This window comes from Diabrotica virgifera, chromosome 2 (assembly GCF_917563875.1).
Source record: "Diabrotica virgifera virgifera chromosome 2, PGI_DIABVI_V3a".
NCBI classification, from domain to species: Eukaryota; Metazoa; Arthropoda; class Insecta; order Coleoptera; family Chrysomelidae; genus Diabrotica; species Diabrotica virgifera.
Window position 1 is genome coordinate 107439551 of NC_065444.1, and position 24587 is coordinate 107464137.

Genomic DNA, 24587 nt, shown 5'->3' on the forward strand with positions numbered 1-24587 from the left:
GCGTGTGTGTATTGTTTATACAATCTGTAAGTTTGACCGGTTCGAAGTGCTTATTTTTGAAAAAAAAAATGGTTTTATATACAAATATTTATAAAAATTTTGGAAAAAAGCTCTTTTTTAAAATAACTTAAACAGTATTAGTGATACGAAAAATCTTACAAGAGTAAAAAAATGTAGGTTTTGCTTTTATTAATATGCTAGTTTTATTTTGCTTTTCTGTAAAACAAATATTGGTTAAGATATCGTTAAGTTTGCATACACACGAGATTAGTGACTCGTTCAATCCCCTTCAACTATAACCTTTTTAAAAATAAGCACTTTAAACCGGCGAAAGTTACAGATTATATAAAAATACATAAATAAAGTAAACTGTTTGTAAAGCGGTAACGATTAATTTCATTTGGGGTGCTAAACAAGGAGATATTTTCACGATTTCTTTTACCAAAAAAGGGGGACCAATTTTATTTTGAGCCTAACTCGCTTCGTTTTAATGCTAGAACTAGAAACTTGTATAAAAAAAATAAAAATAAAGTTTTTTTTAAGACTTTAGTTTTTCCCGAAAAGTGCTTCATTTTTTGGTTATTACACGTTGAAATATTTGATTTGAATTTTGACGAAAAAAAAACATATGTTTCATTAGCTACAACTTTGCTTTTGCTGAGTCTATACACTTCACGGGTACACAAATTTTTTTTTTAGTTATTTTCTATTAATGCTACATTTTTGCTATGAATGTTTTTCTATAAAATACTTAGCTAAAGCACCAATTACAAGTAGACATTGAAAAATATCTGGATTTCATGGGATACAACCTTTTTATATCCTTAAATGTTAATGACCATTTATGTGTTGAGTCCAAGCGGGGATTTTTGTAGTTACTCGAGCGAGTCAGAAAATCACATGGGGAAAACATTGTAGGTACTCTGTAAATGTACCCCCTACTACATATTGGCCCTTAATTAAGGGGGTTCGTTAAGATGGGGCCGAAAAAAATATATTCTTGGAAAAACTCAAAATTCTCAAATTAAGATAAGTAAGGTAAGGGACCGTTCAAGTATTACGTAGCGCAGGTTGGGGGGGGGGGGGTTAAAAATCTTCAAAAATCGCGTTACGTAATACTTTAACGCTCCCTAAGTACATGCAGAACTGTATACAGTGGAATCCCGATAAGTCGGCCCCCGATAACCCGGAAGTCCGGCTAACCCGGACCGATTTTTATCAGACAAACATTACAACAATAAAAATGTATGTCCTTTATGCTGGATTTTCCAATTTCTTTTCAACATCTTAAAATATTTTCTTTTATCTTTCCTTATAAACATATTGTTGGAATACTATAATATCTTATATTTTTCAGGCTAATTTTATTTATCATAATAAACTTTCTTCGTAACAATTTGTCGCTTTAGCGAATTCCTATATGTAGTTCATTCGTTTCAATTTTCAATGTCAAACACATTATACAATGAGAGATAATGCGTATTTGTGTAATTTGATACATAATATACCTTAGTAAAAATGACTGGCATGGCAGACAACGCTCTTTGTCGTGTTATCGAAACCAACAGGCATCTGTAGTATCCTTTATTTACTTGAAACTGTCTAGCATTGTTTAGAAAAGACTATTAAAAAATTATTTTTCAAACAATGGTCTTAGTCTTCTCTCTTATTAAATAACATAAGTTCGTTCTCGTTGCGAGACGGTATTGTGTGTGTGTAGTAAAGTCGCATTGTTCGTTCCGTTCTGTAATCGTTCGTAAATATATTCAGATTTTGTGTTTGCGTCTACGTAATGGCAATAAAACTTAAAATGTTTTTGTTTCAAAATGATAACAAAAGACAGTTTGGACAATCGGTGCAAAGCTAAGAAAGCTAAAAATGAGACTCTCGACGACGCTTTGTATGTGTGGAACGCGAACGTGGTTTACAAGTGTCTGTGTGCCAATTATAACGGAGTTTATCTGTAAGCATACCATATTTTAATAATTTTTACCATTTTCTCCGGCTAACCCGAATTTTCGATAACCCGGATAGGCCGCGGTCCCGATTAATCCGAGTTAACGGGGTTCCACTGTATTTCAAAAATCTGATGATTTGAGCGGGGCCTAAGGAAATGGACAGTTAGAAACTTTTCGAAACGAACGTCAGATCGAAAGACTAAAAAATACGTGTTCAACATTTTTCCAAAAAAACTATCGAATGATACCAAACACGACCCAACATATTTTTTATGAGTTATGAAAACATAAAATACCGTACAATTCCAAATGAAATATAAAAAAATTAGAATTTTAAAAATTAATCATCGATTAATAATCAGTATCACTCACACTCACTGATTAATTTTATTGGCTTTCAAGATAACTAATTTTTCCAAGTTTTCATCAGTTAAAGCATTTCTTCGAGGGCAATTAATTATTGTAGCATAAGAGAATAGGCGTTCTACATGCGCAGAAGAAGGTAAACATGTATTATACCTATCTTAGAAAAACTTTTTTAACTATAGGAAACTCATTTAACAAACTCAAACAACTTTTTTTGCCGTGTAGCAATTTAACAAGTTTTAGTTCTATTTTGGATGTTTTAATTATATCATTTTCAGTTGATTGAGACTGATGAGATTGGTTTCGTGTGTCTTATTTAGGTGGATACTCTGGTTCATTAAAATCGAAAAAGCCGTCTGGAGTAGTATCACTTGAATATCATGTGTCTAGTTCTTCGCAATAATCAAGAGAAGTTAATTTTTCAGTAGAGTTAATCACTATCTTTTTCAAAGCGTCCATAGACAATTCTGCATTTTAAGACATTATACCACCGCAATTTAAACTTCCAATGACAAATTAAGTTTTCAGAAAATCTTTTCTCCAAGCTCTGCATACATATTTTTAGAAAAAAATCACCGCCAGAACTCAGTGTTTGAAACTTTAAGTTCTCCCATTTATTCCTCAAAGATAGCAGACTTGGAAGTAAGTACCCATAGTAGACATATTCTTCTCCTTGCAGAACATCGAGGTAGCGAGATGTTTCAAGATCATAAAGTACTCCTCTAAGTACGGCAACTCGGTTTCTTTAAAGTTTTTTTTTTATATCAAGCCTTTGAAAAAGAAACGGTAGCTTTTCTCTTTCACTTAAAATTTGCAAAACCGTGTCATAATAAGAGTTCCAGCTTGTTACAGCTGGAGAACCTAGACTCTAGAGCAGGGGTGGGCAAATACTTTTAAGCGCGGGCCAAAATGAAAATTTCAGAATATCTCCCGGGTCGGAGGACTACACAGCATACGTGCGTTATGCATACTCTAATATTTTTGGCGGAGAAAAGAGATACAAAAATTGCTTACGGGATTTTTCAACGGGCCGGATTAAGTAAGCAAAAGGGCCGGATCCGGCCCGCGGGCCGGCTTTTGCCCACCCCTGCTCTAGAGTGTGTCCTAAGACATCTTTAATAATCTCAGCAGTTTAATAAACGCCGGTACCGGGTATTTTAGACCAATTGCTACGAGTACGAGTACCCAAAATGTACTTAGAGTACAAAATTCGGGTACTTGTACCCGGCTATTGCCCAGCTCTGCAAACAAATGTCTGGAACTGTGATCTAGAGTCTAGAGCTTATCTTGGGGATAAAAAAAGTATAATAGTTAAATATCTTTTCCTGTTATTATTTAAAATGAGCTAACATGAAACTAAATACTTAAGTGTTATAGTTTTGGTCACTAGTTAGCTCTAAGATGATATTAATAATTCTACACTTAATAAAACAATATATTTTATATCACACATTTAATACTTAATAATGATATTGGAATCTAAGAGTTTTTACAAATGGTCTAGTAAAGGTAAGTTGGATTGGTTCAACATTATCTATTGGTTTAGCAACAATTGTTCTTACTGGTGGAGGCCTTCTAATTTTTCTACCATGACAGCCCCTCTTTCTTTGCCACAAACCAGATCTTGGCCTATTGCCCAATTCTCTATTCTTTCCAGCAGAGCCAATGGGAGTACTGCCATGCTCTACATTACTCAACCTTCCAACAGTACACATGCACTGTGCTGGTAAACTAAACTCCTTCTTTGAGGGCATCATGATAATAACAAAATTATTTGGAGCTTTTCGTAAGACTGTTGCATATGTTCCTGCAGCATGAACCAACATTCCTCCTTTTCCAGGATACATCTCAACATTGTGTATTTGAGTGCCTATTGGTATTGCCCCTAATGGATAAGCATCTCCTTCATTAGCTCTCACTAAAACAATTAACGAATGTTAAAACAGTGTGTAGGATATTAATAAAAGCCTACTACTATATTAAAACAAAATCAAGACTTAAGACAAAGGTATTGCTATGATATTTTATTGGAATAAACAACAATTATTTTATTCCCATAAAATATTGCAGCTAATATAAAAAAAGAGTTTCAGAACCATATAAAGATATTTCTCTAGCAAATATTATTGAGCTTCATAATTATATTTTAATTAAGAAGCATGAAAGGAACAAAAAGGAAACAAATAAGAGGAATTAGAAATGAGCGAAGTGAATTAAAAACAAACATACAAGACATACTAACCATATGGAATAAGCACTATAAAGAAAAATTCGAGGCAAGCAACCAACAAAATGAGGAGAGAGGACAGCAGGAAAGAGAAGAGGATAGGGACAATCGAGTAGACGAAATTCATATCAAAGATATTGAAGAAGGATTGGCAAGAATAAAGATTGGAAAAGCAGGAGGTGCCGATGACATAGATCCGGAGATGATGAAGTACGTGGGAGAACGAGGCAAGCTTTGGCTACTGGAAATAATGAGGGAAGCATGGAGAACAGAAAAGATACCGAAAGACTGGGAAGCAAATTTATTGATACCAATACACAAGAAAGGAGATGAAGCGAAATGTGATAACTATAGGGCTATATGCTTATCATCAGTGGCATATAAAGTCTACACCGGGATAATAGAAAGGAAGCTCAGGAAAGAACTGGAAGGAAAACTAGAAGAAGAACAAGCGGCTTTTAGGAAGGAAAGGGGAACAACAGATAATATATACATATTGAGAAATATAAATGAAAGCAAAAACGAAATAGGAGAAGACTTATATATTACGTTTGTAGATATTAAAGCTGCTTTTGATTCTATAAATAGATAAATAATATGGTCAGTAATGAAAGACCTGCAAAGATCGCCGATAATAAACCTAAGGAGAGGAATAAAACAAGGGGACAGTCCCAACCCAGTTTTGTTTATATTAGTAATGGATAGAGCAATAAAGAGCGCTAAAAGAAGGTCAAGGCAATTACAGTCAACAATAGGGTACAGGAATTTAGTACCAGTGAGAATGGAGGGATTACTATATGCAGATGACCTAGTAATAATAGCAGACAATAAACAGAAAATGCAAAAATTAATCGATATCTGGGTGGAAGAAATAGAAAATTTGAAAATGGAGATAAATGTAAAGAAAACGAAGTTCATGATAGTAACCCAAAAGAAAAGGGAAGAAATAAACCAAACGGTATTTAGGTGCAAAAACGAAATAATAGAAGCAGTCTCGACGTTTGAATACCTGGGAGTAATAATATCAGAGGATGGAAAGCTAGATCAAGAAATCTCATACAGGACGAAAAAAGCAAATAAGATCTACTATGCACTAAATAAAACAATATTTGGAAAGGAACAAATAGATAAAGAAATTAAACTGAAGGTATTGGGACCGTGCAAGTTCGGCAAAGCGACCTCTATTTCTACGCTCCGTACTTTTATTCGCACTTTTAATTATATTGGCCAATTATATTAGTCCTGGTTGCTGGATAATTGTCAAGACCATAGTCCAAAAAAATAATAAGAAGAAAAAATAAGATGCAGGTTATGTTTAGCAAACGTAAACAATTGTATGTAGTAAATAAAATCAGTTATTAAAATGCAGTACTGCAAGCAAAATACAATTAATTAAATTTACCTTTATATAATAATTGCATATCATATCAATATTGTGGAGTAATATATAATTTTTCTGCGTCAATGACAGAAGGTATGAAATATACGTCAATTTGACAATTTCAATTGACAATATGAATTATTTAAGATAGTTGCAATATTTCTCCGCGACTCGCGCACGGTCGTTTCTCGTTTCCCTTTCCAAGTACTTGCACACCGCGAATACAATGCAATATATGTACCAACTTTAATATATGCAAGTGAGACATGGGTAAAAACTGCAAAAATAGACAGTACAATAAACGCAGCGGAGATGAAGCAGCTGAGAAAAATAGCAGGAAAAACGAAATTGGACAGAATAAAAAATGAAGATATTAGACAAAGACTGAAACAGGAATCGATAATAACCAAGATCAAAAAAAGAAAATTGAAATGGTATGGACACCTTAACAGAATTGACCAGGGAAAACTACCAAAGCAGGTGATGGAATCAAAAAGATATGGTAACAGAAGGAAAGGGAGACCAAGGAAGAGATGGATCGACCAGATTATAGAAATTGGACAGGAAAAAGTAAAATCACACCAACAAATGAAAGAGTTAGCAAAGGACCGCAAGAAATGGAAGATATGGATAGAGGATGAATAAAACCTCCGACACCCTTGAGGGGCATAAGGAGTTTCGAGAAAGAAGAAGAAGAATTATATTTTAAAAAAACAATAAATGCTGTATAAAAGGTATATTTAAAAAACCCTCAAAAGGGCCACATCAATTCACATAACTAGTTTTCGACTGGTTTACCAGTCATCATCAGTGCTTACCTAAAATGAATATAACCTGATAAAAAGGGCAAAGATGTTGAAATTTTGACTAGGGTTAAAAAAATATTAGGTTATACTCACGTGCAATGTACATGTTAGCCACCAAAATGCTATTTTACAAAAATATGTGGGTCAAAGCCCATTTCAAGTAGTCCGTTAAGGAAACATAAGTATAAGTATATTAAGCCTTGATGTTTAAAATATAATTTAATTTGCCCTAGGTAACATCTGAAATTTGGGTGTGACTTGTTCACATGTTGGAAGTTTGACGGCAAGTGAAATTGAAATGGTTAGGAACCTCGGAACGATGACAAGACAAACGACAGTTCCACAGGTAGTTTTTAACATAACCTGTCATATTTAAGAATAAGGTATAAATATTATTGAAATTAGAAATGATGTAACAACACACCCAATGTGGAAATAATCATGTAAAATTCATTAAACTAGTTGTTGTAGTAAAATGGATTCTCGTATACTGTAAGTGGAACTAGTTAGGCAAACCACATTACACAAAAGGTTAGTATTCGACAACTAATACCGTAATGAAATCTTATTGTCAAGAGATCGAAGATTTATAAAGGCAAATTTTGTGGTGATTTAGAGTTATCGAATTTATTTAACTTATTAGTAGCTGTTGGGATTTGTGTAAGTGTGTAAAAAATCACATTTGGGGTGTCTGAGGTGTAGCATGTCTTAAATAATCTAGGGTATGTGTCATTATGAAAGCACAAACTCAGACTGAGACGACTGTTTCTTAAAGGCAGTGCAGGCTACCCGGATCTCTAAGGGTCCAAAAACCAAAACCGTAATATGATGATGATAGTAAGGACTAGGTGGGGGGTGGGTATGAGATGTCTGTGAGGGAATTAGTGAAAGGAACATGAAAGAGACCCAGAAAGAAAATTAAACTGTTGATTTGGTTTTGCTAGAGATGAGTATTATATGCTGATGGTGACAAATGGAGTAGGTATGGTGATAATAGTCATATGTAGAAATATAGTGGTGGGTTGTATGTAGATGAAAATTTGTCCAAAAAGGATATTTGCAGATGATATCAGTAATTTCTATGTATGTTGTGAATAGATAAAATTGGTGAGATGGCTGAAAATGACAGAAGTATAATTATGACTAGTAACAGATGGAATATTAAAAGTGTGACTGAGAATGAAGTAGTTGAAGTGAGGTGAAAAGAAATATTGTAAATGTATTAAGAAAAAAGTTGTCGATGGAGTGGTTGGAAGTCCCGATTGAACGAAACATGACGGTTGCCACAATTCGGACTTTTTTGTTTTTCTTTGACTATTTCTAGGTCTTCGTACAAGTCTAATTTTAAGAAATCTTTCTGTGGGATGTTGTGAAGTAGAGCAACATCATCTGGGATATTCAACTTATGGTTCTTTTGTTTAAGATGTTGTGAAAAGGTAGAGGTGTTCTCTCTTTTAGTGTGTTCAAGAGAGCGAGAAGCCAGTGATCTACAAGTTCTTCCTATGTAAGTAGCATCACAGTCAGAACATTGTAGTCTATAAACACCACTACGGTTCATGTAATTGATGCTATCTTTAGAATTAGATAGAGATTGTCCTAAGTTGTTGGATACTTTAAAGGAAATTTGGATGTTGTCTACTGATCTTTTGATAATGTTCGAAATATCCCCAGATAGCCTATCTTGGTGAAATGGTATGGAAGCATAAGTAGGTTTGGTTGTCGGATCCCTAGGGAACGCAGCATGTCGTAAGACTTTAAGCTGTCTTTTATGAATGAGTTTGTCTATGATGTGTGGATCGTAACCGTTATTAAAAGCTATTTGACGAAGTATGTTTGATTCTTTATTGTAATTAGATTGTGACAGGGGAATGGTTTCAAGGCGGTGTATGTAACTGTGAAAGGCGGCAAGTTTGTGTGACATAGGGTGGTTGGAAGATAGAGGTATGACATGGTCAGTTTGTGTTGGCTTCCTAAAGATACTGAAATCGAAGTGGTCATTTAATCTGGTAATAGTGAGGTCAAGAAAGTTAATAGATTGGGATGACTCTAATTCCATGGTGAATTTAATATTGGGATGGATTTGATTAATTTTAGAAAGTAATAAATCAGCTGTATTTGAATTACCTGAGATGATCAATAAACAATCGTCGACATAACGATACCAATGTAGAATTTCAGGATTTTTCATAATATGTACGGATTCTAAATGATCCATAAAAATATCAGCTAAAAGAGGAGATAGGCAACTACCCATGGCTAAACCATCAGGTTGTCTGTGATATTTATTGTTGAATACAAAGAAGTCTTGAGCTAGACAAAATTGTAATAATTGAATAATTGAATCAGTAGTGGAAATGGTAATGGAATTTGCTCTTAGAAGAGAGTGTACCAGATTAATAGTTTCTTGTTTAGGGACTGAAGTAAAAAGATTGCTAAAATCAAATGAAAGCATGGTAATGTTAGGGCGAAGTTGTATTTGTTGGAGATTGTTGACAAGATGACTTGTGTTTTTGACAGAGAAACGAGGGGTGAAGTTCGTCAAGTTGTTAATAAGATTGAGTATGAATTTTGAGAGAATGGAAACAGGAGTGTTTATGAAGCTAACAACTGGACGAATGGGGATTCCCTCTTTATGTATCTTAGGTAAGCCATAAAGTCTTGGTGTTAAAGGATTGCTAGGTAGTTTATAGTAAGGTGCAAATTGTTCAGAGAAAAATTCGGTAAATGGTTTGAGGTTATCTTTGAGTTTATTAATGAATTTTTTGGAGGGATCTTCTGGGAGTGACACGAAATTATTATCAGAGAGAAAAGTGGCGACTTTGTCAATGTAGAGATTTTGGTCTAGAATAACCAGACAATTGCCTTTGTCTGCCTTGCTAATTATTAAGTTATTAGATTTGACTTTATTTTTGATGGAATTAAGGGTTTTGAGATGATGTTGACGTTGCTTGTCAGAAAATTGAGGAAGGCTATAGTTCAGAACTGTGTTCTGAGAAAAGGCAGGCACATTAATAGACGAGGCGTTGTTAGAAGTATTTATTGACAAATTAGTGGTGGAATTGTTAGGAGATGAAATGTATTTATGTTTGAATTTATTAATAGTATTGAAACATGAGTTTCTGATAGAAGTTTTTTGATTTAATGGGACGGAGAGATTTTGAATGATAATATCTAGCTCAATTGAAAGACTCTGGAGGTCTTTTTCAGAGACCTTTCTCGGAATGGAGTATTTGAGTCCTAGATGAAGTAGATCTAATTCATTTTTGTCAAAGATAACCGTAGATAAATTTTTAAGTCTGGGGTGAAATTTAAAATTGGAAAATTTAGTGTTATTGTTACTGTTTCTATTAGATAAATGAGAATTTTTGAGGATTAAATTATTGAGTTTAGATTTTAATGTGTTGAATTTAATAAAGGTTACTCTGTCAAGTCTGTCCTGAACATCATTCAGAAAGTTACCCAAACTATCAAAGCCTAAAGATATAAGTAAAGAGTCATATGTTACCTTGAGCTTACAATTGATGAAGTTGAGCTTGCTATAGTGGTTACAAATCTCCTTTTTCAAAATTTTCCGTTGGAATGTGTTCTTTAAGTTAACTGGAACATTTCTAGGTGTTTTGATGATGCAAAATTTTGGATAAACGTTATTATTGATGCATTGAGAGATGAACCATATATCTAGCTTGAGAGTACATCTTTTGGTGGCTAGACGCATGTATTGATTAGCCAAGTTGACCATACCGTCAAATATAAAAATCCACAAGGAAAAAAGTTTTCCTGTAGTTGGCTCTATGATGGTTTAGCCATGGGTAGTTGCCTATCTCCTCTTTTAGCTGATATTTTTATGGATCATTTAGAATCCGTACATATTATGAAAAATCCTGAAATTCTACATTGGTATCGTTATGTCGACGATTGTTTATTGATCATCTCAGGTAATTCAAATACAGCTGATTTATTACTTTCTAAAATTAATCAAATCCATCCCAATATTAAATTCACCATGGAATTAGAGTCATCCCAATCTATTAACTTTCTTGACCTCACTATTACCAGATTAAATGACCACTTCGATTTCAGTATCTTTAGGAAGCCAACACAAACTGACCATGTCATACCTCTATCTTCCAACCACCCTATGTCACACAAACTTGCCGCCTTTCACAGTTACATACACCGCCTTGAAACCATTCCCCTGTCACAATCTAATTACAATAAAGAATCAAACATACTTCGTCAAATAGCTTTTAATAACGGTTACGATCCACACATCATAGACAAACTCATTCATAAAAGACAGCTTAAAGTCTTACGACATGCTGCGTTCCCTAGGGATCCGACAACCAAACCTACTTATGCTTCCATACCATTTCACCAAGATAGGCTATCTGGGGATATTTCGAACATTATCAAAAGATCAGTAGACAACATCCAAATTTCCTTTAAAGTATCCAACAACTTAGGACAATCTCTATCTAATGCTAAAGATAGCATCAATTACATGAACCGTAGTGGTGTTTATAGACTACAATGTTCTGACTGTGATGCTACTTACATAGGAAGAACTTGTAGATCACTGGCTTCTCGCTCTCTTGAACACACTAAAAGAGAGAACACCTCTACCTTTTCACAACATCTTAAACAAAAGAACCATAAGTTGAATATCCCAGATGATGTTGCTCTACTTCACAACATCCCACAGAAAGATTTCTTAAAATTAGACTTGTACGAAGACCTAGAAATAGTCAAAGAAAAACAAAAAAGTCCGAATTGTGGCAACCGTCATGTTTCGTTCAATCGGGACTTCCAACCACTCCATCGACAACTTTTTTCTTAATACATTTACAATATTTCTTTTCACCTCACTTCAACTACTTCATTCTCAGTCACACTTTTAATATTCCATCTGTTACTAGTCATAATTATACTTCTGTCATTTTCAGCCATCTCACCAATTTTATCTATTCACAACATACATAGAAATTACTGATATCATCTGCAAATATCCTTTTTGGACAAATTTTCATCTACATACAACCCACCACTATATTTCTACATATGACTATTATCACCATACCTACTCCATTTGTCACCATCAGCATATAATACTCATCTCTAGCAAAACCAAATCAACAGTTTAATTTTCTTTCTGGGTCTCTTTCATGTTCCTTTCACTAATTCCCTCACAGACATCTCATACCCACCCCCCACCTAGTCCTTACTATCATCATCATATTACGGTTTTGGTTTTTGGACCCTTAAAGATCCGGGTAGCCTGCACTGCCTTTAAGAAACAGTCGTCTCAGTCTGAGTTTGTGCTTTCATAATGACACATACCCTAGATTATTTAAGACATGCTACACCTCAGACACCCCAAATGTGATTTTTTACACACTTACACAAATCCCAACAGCTACTAATAAGTTAAATAAATTCGATAACTCTAAATCACCACAAAATTTGCCTTTATAAATCTTCGATCTCTTGACAATAAGATTTCATTACGGTATTAGTTGTCGAATACTAACCTTTTGTGTAATGTGGTTTGCCTAACTAGTTCCACTTACAGTATACGAGAATCCATTTTACTACAACAACTAGTTTAATGAATTTTACATGATAATTTCCACATTGGGTGTGTTGTTACATCATTTCTAATTTCAATAATAGTTATACCTTATTCTTAAATATGACAGGTTATGTTAAAAACTACCTGTGGAACTGTCGTTTGTCTTGTCATCGTTCCGAGGTTCCTAACCATTTCAATTTCACTTGCCGTCAAACTTCCAACATGTTGAACAAGTCACACCCAAATTTCAGATGTTACCTAGGGCAAATTAAATTATATTTTAAACATCAAGGCTTAAGGTAGCTTTTTATACTTATGTTTCCTTAACGAACTACTTCAAATGGGCTTTGACCCACATATTTTTGTAAAATAGCATTTTGGTGGCTAACATGTACATTGCACGTGAGTATAACCTAATATTTTTTTAACCCTAGTCAAAATTTCAACATCTTTGCCCTTTTTATCAGGTTATATTCATTTTAGGTAAGCACTGATGATGACTGGTAAACCAGTCGAAAACTAGTTATGTGAATTGATGTGGCCCTTTTGAGGGTTTTTTAAATATACCTTTTATACAGCATTTATTGTTTTTGTATCACATGGTATACAGCCAACTACAGGAAAACTTTTTTCCTTGTGGATAATTATATTTTAATGATATTTTTCTCTGGAAGCTCTCAGTTCTACACTGGTTGTATTCCAGCTAACCCGCTGTGATACAACCTGGATATAAACTATCAGTCCACACCTGATAAACCTTATATTACAAACAATAGTCCTGATATAGCTAAGCCTCTTGCATCAGGACAAAATCAACCCTTCTGCTAGAAATAATAAGTTATATCTAACTGCCTTTTAGTATGATGAACGTTCACCTACAAGACCCTGATTGTGTCACCTACCTGTAAGACCAGGATTAAGGGCATGGATATAGACAGAGTCCTCAACAGGGATCGCCTCTCTACTTGTTCCCTTTATATTTGTTATTTTTGTAGATAACAAATGAGTGGTTCTCAAAAGAACCACTCATTTCTTTAACATATTCGCTGCCTATCATAGAGGATGAAACTCGGCTAGGATCCATTTTGTTAGACGGTGCCAGACAGAAGTAACCATATCACGTGTTGGCACGTGGTTGGCAGCAAATAGGTTAAATCCTCCTCTAGGTCATCTTTTTTTGCCTCTTGTGTATTTTATTCCCACAAGTTAAGAGGAAAGAAGTATCGGATCACAAGCCTATTCACTCTGGCGTACCACAAGGGAGAATACTAGGGCCATTATTGTACATACTCTATACAGAGTGATTGATTAGTGGGGTAAAGCTCCGTAGATCCGTTATAGTAATAGATAGCCATAAAAGTTAATAACAAAAATTGTACCAAACTTTGAGCTTCACATTAAAAAATTAGTTACAGAGTGTTCAATAACGTAGTGGCAGACCAAACTTATGTTTTTTTTTTAAATGGAACACCCTGTATTTTATTTTATATTCGAAATCTTCTTAATTTCTCCATTCCAAAAATATAAAAATATAAAGGTTTGGTATGTTATACAGGGTATTTACAAAGTTATAACCAATTTTATATGAAAATCGTAACAAGTTCAACTCCCTGTATAAATAAAAATAAGCACAACGGCAATAGTTTATTGATGCCATATTTTTTTATTTATTGTCAAAATTTTCATAAATGACTGATATTGCTAATTTTCTTTATATTCAATACAGGGTGAGTCAAAACGTAAGTACATTATATTCTCAGTAATTTTAAATGGAACACCCTGTATTTTATATTACTATCGAAAAGTACCATTACCGTAGGTACTTTAATTTGTATACAACATTCTCTATGTCTAAATTTATGAGTTTTCGAAATATTGTCATTTTTGCATGGACCAGTAGAGTGACCACCCAGATTACCAGAATTTAATAAACTGAACCGATTTTTTGGGTTACAAGAATGAAGGTTATGAAATGCCTCAAACAACAAGAGATGATATGAAAAGTACAACAATACAAAGTGTATTTTGAAGTGTTAATTTACAAATGCTTCGTAGTGTAAGTATCTCATTCAATGGCCGTTTTTTGGCCTGCATAAATGTGTTAGGAGGTCATTTTGAACACCTTATGTATCTATCCATATCTATATGAATCCATAAATATTTAAAATATTTTATTAACAGTAGCTTTTAATTTTTTCAAAAATGTTGTATCTTGTGTTCATGTTTTTTATTGTAAAATTTTTTACTGATAAATTATCTTTCGTTCTTTATTTGTTACATTGTTACATTTACATACAAAAGTAGTTTTTAATTGTTTTCACAAAATGTCGCATTTTGTGTTTTTTTGTAAACTAATAAATTAAATTTCTTTCTTTATTTGCTACATTGTTACCTTTATTACCAGATTGATAATCAGTAATCGTAAATTGTCAGTTTTAGACAATTCAGTCATGGCTTACTTAAAATTTGGAAAGATTTAAACCGATAATTAATAATTTGCTCTAAAAATGAAAATATCTCGAAAACTGATAAAGTTCGACATAGGGAATGTTATATAAAAATTAAAGTAGGTACGGTAATGGTACTTTTCGATAGTGATATAAAATACAGGGTATTCTATTTAAACTTGCTGAGAAAATAATGTACTTGCGTTTTGACTCACCCTGTATACAATATAAAGAAAATTAGCAATATCAATCATTTATGAAAATTTTGACAATGAATAAAAAATATGGCATCAATAATCCATTACTTTTGTGCTTATTTTTATTTATACAGTGAGTTGAACTTGTTACGATAACATACAATTGGTTATGACTTTGTAAATACCATGTATGACATAACAAACCTTTATATTTTTGAAATGGAGAAGTTAAGAAGATTTCGAATATAAAATAAAATACAGGGTTTTCCATTTAAAAAAACATAAATTTGGTCAGCCACTATGTTATCAAACACCCTGTAACATTCTAATTAATTTTGAAATGTGAAGCTCAAAGTTGGCTACAATTTTTGTTATTAACTTTTATTGTTATCTATTACTGTAACTTACCTAAAGAGCTTTACCCCACTAATCAATCACCCTGTACATATGATTTACCTACAAATGATAAAACAACCATTGGGATATTCGCAGATGACACTGCTATTTTTGCCAAGCATGACGATTATATTGCAGCAACCCAAAATCTCCAAGAGCATCTAAACTCACTTGAAATATGGCTGAAGAAGTAGAAGTTTAAGGTAAAGGAAACAAAATCATCTCATATAACATCCACTCTCCGGACTAGAATCTGTCCACCGGTAACTAGCAATCAAATAAAAATACCACAAAGTAATCAAGTCAAATATCTAGGACTACACTTTTACAGTAAACTCAACTGGAAACACCATATAACAAAGAAAAGAATACAAATTGACCTAAAAACCAAAGAATTTTACTGGCTCATCGGAAGAAAAGCCCATCTTACAATAGAAAACAAATTATATATAAGTAGTGGGGTTCCTACGGTCTCCTCCGCATCCCACATTTCGCCCGCCATCGTTTTCTATCCACCCATTCGTTTTCGTCAATAGCTCTATCTGCCATAGACTGTTCTATGCCTTTCTTCCATGTTTCTGTAGGCCTTCCTCTTCTTTTTCTATTTATGGGTGTGTAATTTAACGCTCTTTTTGGCCATCTTTCCTCTGACATCCTCATAACATGACCATACCATAGCAATTTCTTTGTTTCTATATGGTCAACCGTGGAATGTAAACTATTTGTCCGTCGTCTTATTTCTTCATTTGGTACATGTTCTAATCTAGATACTCTGCATGCTCTACGTAAGTAATCCATTTCCGCTACTTCTATATTTTTTCTTTCCTTTCCTGTGAGTTGCCAACACTCTGCTCCATAAGTTATAATAGGTTCTACAATTGTTCTGTAGATTGTTAACTTTGTGTTCAGCTTCACCTTGTCAGACCATAGTAGACCATTTAAAATACGAGTTGCTACAAAACAAATTGCTAATATATAAAGCAGTGATAAAGCTAATCTGGACTTATGGCATTGAACTGTGGGGCTGTGCTAGCAAATCCAATACCGTGATTATCCAGAGAGCACAATCCAAGATACTTCGAGCAATAGTTAATGCACCATGGTATCAAACCAAACTCTACACACTGATCTAAAAATTCCATATGTAAACGAAGTCATTCGAGAAAATAACAGAAAACACCTAGACAAGGCGAAAACGGCGGGTTCGAAGGGAAAAATATTCCCATGAGATTTTTTTGCATAATCACATTCGTGAGACATCCCAGGATAAGGTTCAAGAAGTCGCCCAAGTGAAAAGTGGGCCAATTTTTTTTTAACAATTTTTTTTTATCAAATTGCAAGAATAAATATTTTTGGCCCGAACAATTTTTTCTTTAATTTTTTGGACCATTCTGGACAAAAAAGGTCTCTTATAATTTTTCTCTGAAGTTGATCGTTTTCGACTTATAAGCAATTTAAAATTGAAAAAAACGAAAAATGGCGATTTTCAAGGCTTAATTACTCGGTTAAAAGTTATTATTATGAAAGTCAATATATGACTAAATCAAAGTTTGAAGCCCCCCCTACAAGATCCTGAAGAAATTTTTGTCATTATTTTATTACTAAGCTGTTATTTTTAAGTAATAATAATAAGTGCCATGCACGTGTGCGGGGCTGTAAATGCTGAGTGCGAGAGAGAAGCTATTCCAGTAGTCCAAATTGTGCATCTTACTCGCACTCACATTTACAGCAGCGTCAATACGATACAACCACTCATTGTTATTAATTAAAAATAACAGCTTAGTAGTAAATTAATGACACAGATTTCTTCAGGATCATGTAACGGCAACTTTAAACTTTGATTTAGTCACTTTCTGACTTTCAAAATAATGATTTTTGACCGAGTTATTAAGCCTTAAAAATGGCCATTTTCGCGTTTTTCAAATTTTAACTTGCTTATAACTCGAAAAAGACCAACTTTAGAGAAAAATTATAAGAGAACTTTTTTGTCCAGAATGGTCCAAAAAACCTAAAAAAAAATTAGTCCGGGCCAAAATATTGATTTTTGCAATTTGATTAAAAAAAATTGTTAAAAAAAAATTGGCCCACTTTTCTCGTGGGCGACCTCTTGAACCTTATTCTGGGATGTCTCACGAACGTGATTATGCAAAAATATCTCATGGGAATATTTTTCCCAACGAACCCGCCGTTTCCGCCTTGTCTAACCACAACAAACTAGAAGACTAAATTAGTTCTGGATGTGGATGTAGAGAGCTAAATTAGTTCTGGATGTGGCAAATTGCTGGTTGAAGTCATGTTCAATCTATAAACTTCAATTATTAATAACAGATGCAGTGTCTCTGCCAGATTCTCAGTTGCTCCAAACAGGATTATTTCATTATTTTATAGTTACACCACACATACATGGTGTCCCAGACTAATTTATCCAGGCTATATCTCTTAAACCAATAGAGATTTTCGAATGGGACAAAAACTGATCTATTCCATTTGTAATACACTTTAATATGGCGTAGAAAAAAATGATCAGCTAAATATTCATCCCTTAGTTACAACCCCTAGCTTTAATTTTTTTAATAGTACCCACTACATTTTTTTATGGTTTTGGATGTGATCTTCTATCGTTTATTCAACAGATTTTTTAAAAATAAAATCGGTTCGTAAGTAATCAAGAAAATATCAGTTTATTTTTGTTAATTATGTGTCCCAGACTAATTTGTCCAGGCTATATGCTATATTTCTTGAAGGAATAGAGATTTTCGAACGGGACAAAAACTAACTTTAATTTTTTTTAATAGCACCGTGTACATTTTTTTTATAGTTTTGTATGTCTATTCTATCGTCTATTCAACAGATTTTTTAAAAAATAAAATTTTATAAATAAATAGTATTTTGTATTTTGACAACGGCACCCGATTTGGGCGTCGAAACGTTAATAAAATTATTTTTTTCATTTTAATTGTGGCTTATTTCCCATATAAATAATTAATCAAAAATAAAATGGTTTAGATGATTTGTTATTGTTATTTTCTGACTCTACATATGTAAGCTTTGACCATAAAATTGTAAAATTTTCAGTGACAATAAAGCATATTTATTTTTTATTCTATTTTTTAACTATCTTGATTAATTTTATCAAAAACAAAAAATTAACTGATAGTCAGTCCATTCTTTCACGGTTTTTGCTCTAAATTTTAAAGAACCGCTTGGATTGACATGAAACTTGGCATACGTATAGCTTACATGTCAAAGAAAAAAAGTGATATTGTGCCGATGTGTGCTTTTGCCCTGGGGGTGACTTTCACCCCCTTTTGGGGGTGACTTTCACCCCCTTTTGGGGGTGAAAAAATATATGTCCAAAATAAGTCCTGAAATGGGTAAACTGACTAATTTTAAGTAACTTTTGTTCTATAGAGCTTTTTCGCCAAGTCAACACTTTTCGAGTTATTTGCGAGTGAATATGTTCATTTTTCAACAAAATATCCACATTTTTAGACGGTTTTTCGCAAATAACTCAAAAAGTAAGTATTTTGTCGAAAAAAAAACGTTCTTAGCAAAAATATAGCTTATAAAAAAGTATAAAAAATGGTGTACGCGTTAGGTCTCTGAATCTCGTAGAACCAGAGTTATAGCCAATGAAAAATAGATTCATGTTCACCAAATTTCAAATAGAATGTTTCGACGTGAAATATCCAAAAAATTAAGCACTTTTTGGGGAAAACCCATTATAACTTTTTTAAAGTGTTTAAAAAAAGCTTTATTTCTGTTTTTACAAAAAGTTTCTAGCATTAAATTTAAGCAAGTTACGCTCAAAATAAAGTTGGCCCCTTTTGTTTTTGCAAAAAAAAATCGGGAAGACCACCCCCTAATTAGCAACTTAAATGAAATTAATCGTTACCGCTCCACAAATTATTTTACTTATGTTGTCTTTATATGATCTGTAAGTTTTATCGATTCAAAGTGCTTATTTTTGAAAAAATTTGGTTTCAAAGTAAAATTTTTAAAAATTTAAATTTTGAAAAATATGCTTTTTTTCAAAATAACTTAAAATATGTTAGAGATACCAAAAATCTCGAAAAACAAAAAAAAAGTCAGATTTGCTTTTCTGAATATCATGTATTTTTTTGTTTTTCTGTTAGACAAAAATTGATTAAGATTTGGTGTTTCTAAATTTGCATACATTCGTGATCAATGACTCGTTCAACCCCTTTTAACTATAGCCCTTTCAATAATAAGGACTTTGAACCGATGAAACTTACAGATTATATATAAACAATATATACACGAGTCAAGAAACTTGTGAAGTCGTAACGATTAAGTTCATTTAAGGTACTAATTAGAGGGTGATTTTCTCGATTTTTTTACCAAAACCAAATGGGACTAACTTTATTTTGAGCGTAACTTGTTTAATTTTGATGCTAGAAATTTTTTTTATAAAACAAAATGAAGCTTTTTTAAACACTTTAAATAAGTTGTAATGAGTTTTCCCCGAAATGTGCTACATTTTTGGTTATTTCACGTTAAAATATTCCATTTGGAATTTGACGAATATGAACCTATTTTTCATTAGCTATAACTCTACTTCTACTAGGTGTAGAGACGTGATATATACACCATTTTTTAAAAAATTTTACAGGCTATATTTTTGCTAAGAATGTTTTTTCGACAAAATACTTACTATTTGAGTTATTTGCGAAAAACCGTCTAAAAGCGTGGTTATTTTGTTGAAAAAATGAACATATACACTGCCAAATAACTCGAAAAGTATTGACTTAGTGAAAAAACTCTATAGAACAAAAGTTACTTAAAATTAGCCAGTTTATCCATTTCGTGACTTTCTTTGGACGAATATTTTTTCACCCCCAAGAGGGGGTGGAAACCACCCCCAGGGCAAAAGCCCATATCGGCACAATATCACTTTTTTTCTTTGACTTGTTAGCTATGTGTATGCCAAATTTCATGTCAATCCAAGCGGTTCTTTAAAATTTAGAGATTTTGCAATATTTTACCGTTAAAGAACAGACTATGATATTTTCTTGACTACTTACGAAACCATTTTATTTAAAAAAAATCTGTTGAATGGACTGTTGAATAGATAGAAGAACTATAACATACAGAACTATAAAAAAACGTACAGGGTGCTATTAAAAAAATTAAAGTTAGGGTTTGTAACTAAGGGATGAATATTTAGGTGATCATTTTTTTCTACGCCATATTAAAGTGTATTACAAATGGAATAGATCAGTTTTTGTCCCATTCAAAAATCTCTATTCGTTTAAGAAATATAGCCTGGATAAATTAGTCTGGAGACACATAATTAACAAAAATAAACTGATATTTTCTTGATTACTTACGAACCGATTTTATTTTTAAAAATCTATTGAATAGACGATAGAAGACCACATCCAAAACTATAAAAAAATGTACAGGGTGCTATTAAAAATTTTTAGTTGGGGGGTTTTAACTAAGGGATGCATATTTAGGGGATGATTTTTTTCTAAGCCATAATAAAGTGTATTAAAAATGGAATAGATTAGTTTTTGTCCCATTCGAAAATCTATTTGTTTAAGAGATATAGCTAGATTTATAGTATGTTATAAAAACTATTTTCATATTCTGATTCTGAAAATTAGAAATAATACCAAAATATCCGATATACTCAGGTTTACTTTCTGTAATCACAAAATGAGTCACTGTTTACAAATTATCCCACTGTTGTGTGATATTACAATATTTTACTATGTTCTGCAATCTTATCAAAATCCAAAATTGTAATAAAAATTTTGATTATTTTGGTAATTTCTTTATCAAAACAACGTTCTAAATTGTCTCTTTTTACATTAAAAAAAATTGATTTTTTTGGCCGGTATTTTTCAAAAAAAAAATGTGCATTAAGGGGTTAAACCATTTTTTTCGACCATAAATTATTAACATCTTGCAAGAGATCTCTATCTGATACATCATGTATGTAACGAAAAATGTTGTTCATCAATAATAATTATGTTTCGGCAAGCCTAAGTAAGATTTATTGATACCAATTTATCTTAAAGTTTTGGCATTGCGGATTGAATAGTTATACCTCTATAATTATTTACACACTCACAACTGCCAGATTTATAGATAGGAGTAAGAAAACTATTTTTCCAATAATGTGGAAATACAGATGATGACAATGATAAATTGAAAATTTTGTCGTAAAGGTTTACAAAGGAAAAAAATACAGTTCTTTCCCATCACACTGAGCTATTACATCCCCACCTTCATTAGACATTACATTAGGATAAGCATTAGACCCACAAGCAGCATTAACATGTCTCCAAAAAGACCAGGGATTGCTTGAAAGATTTGCTGAATATTCTCTAAATAAATGTTGAATGGGTTGCATATGTGAGTTCATTTTAAATGAAGTAAAGATAAAGAAACACAGACTTACAATCATTTAATTTACTTCAACGACCGGTTTCGATCTCTACAATATACAGATCATCTTCAGGTCGGCGGTTACAAGTGATTAAATGCTACAATTAAAGAAAGCCAGAGTTAGAACATTGTCTGGTTGTATCAAAATGCTAATAGAAAGCCAAAATTTTGAAAGGTATGTGTACAATAAATATATTATACACGGCTCACTAAAATAATTAGTTACGCCCCTGTACTACTGATTACTTAAAATTCAAGTAGTATTTATGTAACCTTTCTGGAAACTCCAGGTTATTGTTGAGACTCGCATTTGAACCCCTCGCCGGGGCAGATCGTAAAAAGCTTCCTAACGAGAATCATCTCTAATCTATCGACGCTCCCGCTATTCGTAAAAAGGCCGCATTTTACCGGCTTTTTTTGCTATCGTTTTATACCGCTCAGATAATTCAATCTGCTCAGTATTATCGACGATGATTTATTTAGCGTATTAGTGAGTGCCTTACAAATGAACCAAATGGATTATGGAATTCAATCAGAGCTCTGATGTGACACGTCATCAAGGAATAAAACTGTAAGTACTCTACATGTATGTGAACATAACTTATTAGTCGTGATACTGTATGCATTTTGAACCATATACCTCTCGTAGCAAATATTCTTTGTGCCATTTATGCAGATAATACTTTAAATTACATATGAAAAATCGTTATCTACTCTTAACCAGCTTACCTATGGGAATATACTCTATAACCGTACAATAAGTATAGGTTACTATTGTTAAGGATACTTTACGTATTGCCTAAACATTTCTGTTCCATCGAGCCGTATCATATTAATTATTTATTAATTAAATCCTCAAGGTCCTTCGTATTTGCATATTTTGATAATCTCTATTCTGAGAATAACGGTTTTTCATTTATAGTGTCTTTCTGTTGCATTTGGAAATTTCCAAGCCACGCCGCCCCGGCACAAAAATAAAATATTCCTCTCTTTCTGCACTCAAATTCTCAGTATTTAACCCAGCACGTCTCTACAATAGCTGGTAGGTTGTTAAGCCCGGTCTACACGTGCAATTTCAGAAACTACTTGCTTTGTTCAAATAAAGGAGTCGTTTTGTTTGTATGAAAAAATATTTGCATATATTACATTATTTTATTTTCGTAAATATATTTTTCTGTTTATAGTATACAAAAAGTGTACTCATTTCTTGGCTGATAGTACGGGTGTTATAATTTTAACATTGTTTGTTCAACCTTTTGATTTAAATTAAATTTATAATTTTGAATCCGATTAAGCCTGGTTCACAGGTTACAAAAATTATTAAAAATAATTTTGTTTTCTTGCATAAATTGTAAGTTTTTGCTACATTTAGCTTCGCTTAAGCTCATTTTACACTTCTAGAAAACTATAGAAAATAAATAATTGTTTTTTCCTTCAATTTAATTAATTTAAATACTTGTTAAGGGTGTCTCACACTTGCTGAAAAATACCCATTTTGGAAAATTGCATATATTTTGAAATTTTATAGTTTTGCATTTCATATACTAATCTGCGCTCATACAGGGTGATACTATTAAGCCAATCTCACACTATTAAACGTGTAATATATAATATATTGTACATATTCTCTCATTTTCGCATCGATTTATAGGTTTAGACATTTGCAAATAATCTATCTAATCTCACATTCTCGCAACATGGCTGACCGATCAAAATATAACCGACAGAGGCTCACCGCAAAACTTGATATAACCAAGTTGGCTGATTCGGTTCCCACAACTCTTAATTCTCTAAACAAATATAAAATTCGTGAAATAATTTCACAACTCAAACATTCTTACGGACTTTTCCGCGATGCTCAAAATGTGCTGGAGACGATCCCCGAGGAACCTACCCCCTCTACTGATTCCTCTGTGGTTTTTGATAAATATTTGGATACAATTTCTCTATTGGAAGAAAGGTTAGAGGTCATTGAAAGTTCTAATGTGACTGCTACCCCCTCCCTCCAATTTGACCCTAATTCTTCTCTAACCTCACAGTCTATGGCTAGGCAACGAACAGTAAACCTCCCTCGTATTCAGTTAAAACCATTTAGTGGCTTAGTTACTGAATACAATTCATTCATTGAGACCTTTGATACAATAATAGGATCTGATACTACATTAAGTGATCTGGAAAAACTCATTTACCTCAAAAGTTTTCTAACTTCCGAGCCTTTGACGCTTCTCGAGCATATCCCACTCACAGGTGACAATTACAAAATAGCCCGGGATAACCTGACACAAAGGTACGCCAACTCTAAATCGCTTATCAAAACTCTCATCTCTCAAATTCTTGATGCGCCTCCTATTTCTGGAAACGCAAATCACTCACAATTAAGAAATTTTCATACGGTCATGTCAAATAATTTCAAGGCCCTATTGAACTTGAATAGGCCCCCTTCAGATCTCTTGCATTTACTTCTCATACATATCGCTACTCAGAAACTCGACGCACCTACCATTAGGGCTCTTGAGTTCCAATCCGGTGGTAGCCAAGCTACCCCTGATTTTGTCCATTTTCTAGGGGAAATCGAGACACGCGTTGTTCATCTTGAGAATATTCAATCTCAATCAAAACCAAAATCGACTACTACTTCCAGACACTCTTTACACCTAGCCTCAGACACTTCTACCAGTAACCTTTCGCCTCGCTTAGGTCCTAAGAAATGTTCCTATTGCAACGACTCTCACTCGATCTACTCTTGTCCTCAGTTCAAGCAGTTGAATTCTAAAGAACGTTTTAGTTTTGTCAAACAAAATAAATTTTGTATTAATTGTCTTG

At 33.1% G+C, this 24587-nt stretch overlaps 1 protein-coding gene across 1 annotated transcript in view; it reads right to left on the reverse strand.

Annotated features, from left to right (window-relative positions):
* Window positions 1–3762: 3762 nt before the first annotated feature.
* LOC114334691 (39S ribosomal protein L2, mitochondrial) overlaps window positions 3763–24587 on the reverse strand; it is a 35759-nt gene continuing 14934 nt past the window's right edge. The window contains exon 2 of the mRNA XM_028284792.2: window positions 3763–4242. Within this exon, the coding sequence (XP_028140593.1) occupies window positions 3785–4242 (458 nt within the window). The 3' untranslated portion in view covers window positions 3763–3784. The remainder of the gene's footprint in view (window positions 4243–24587) is intronic.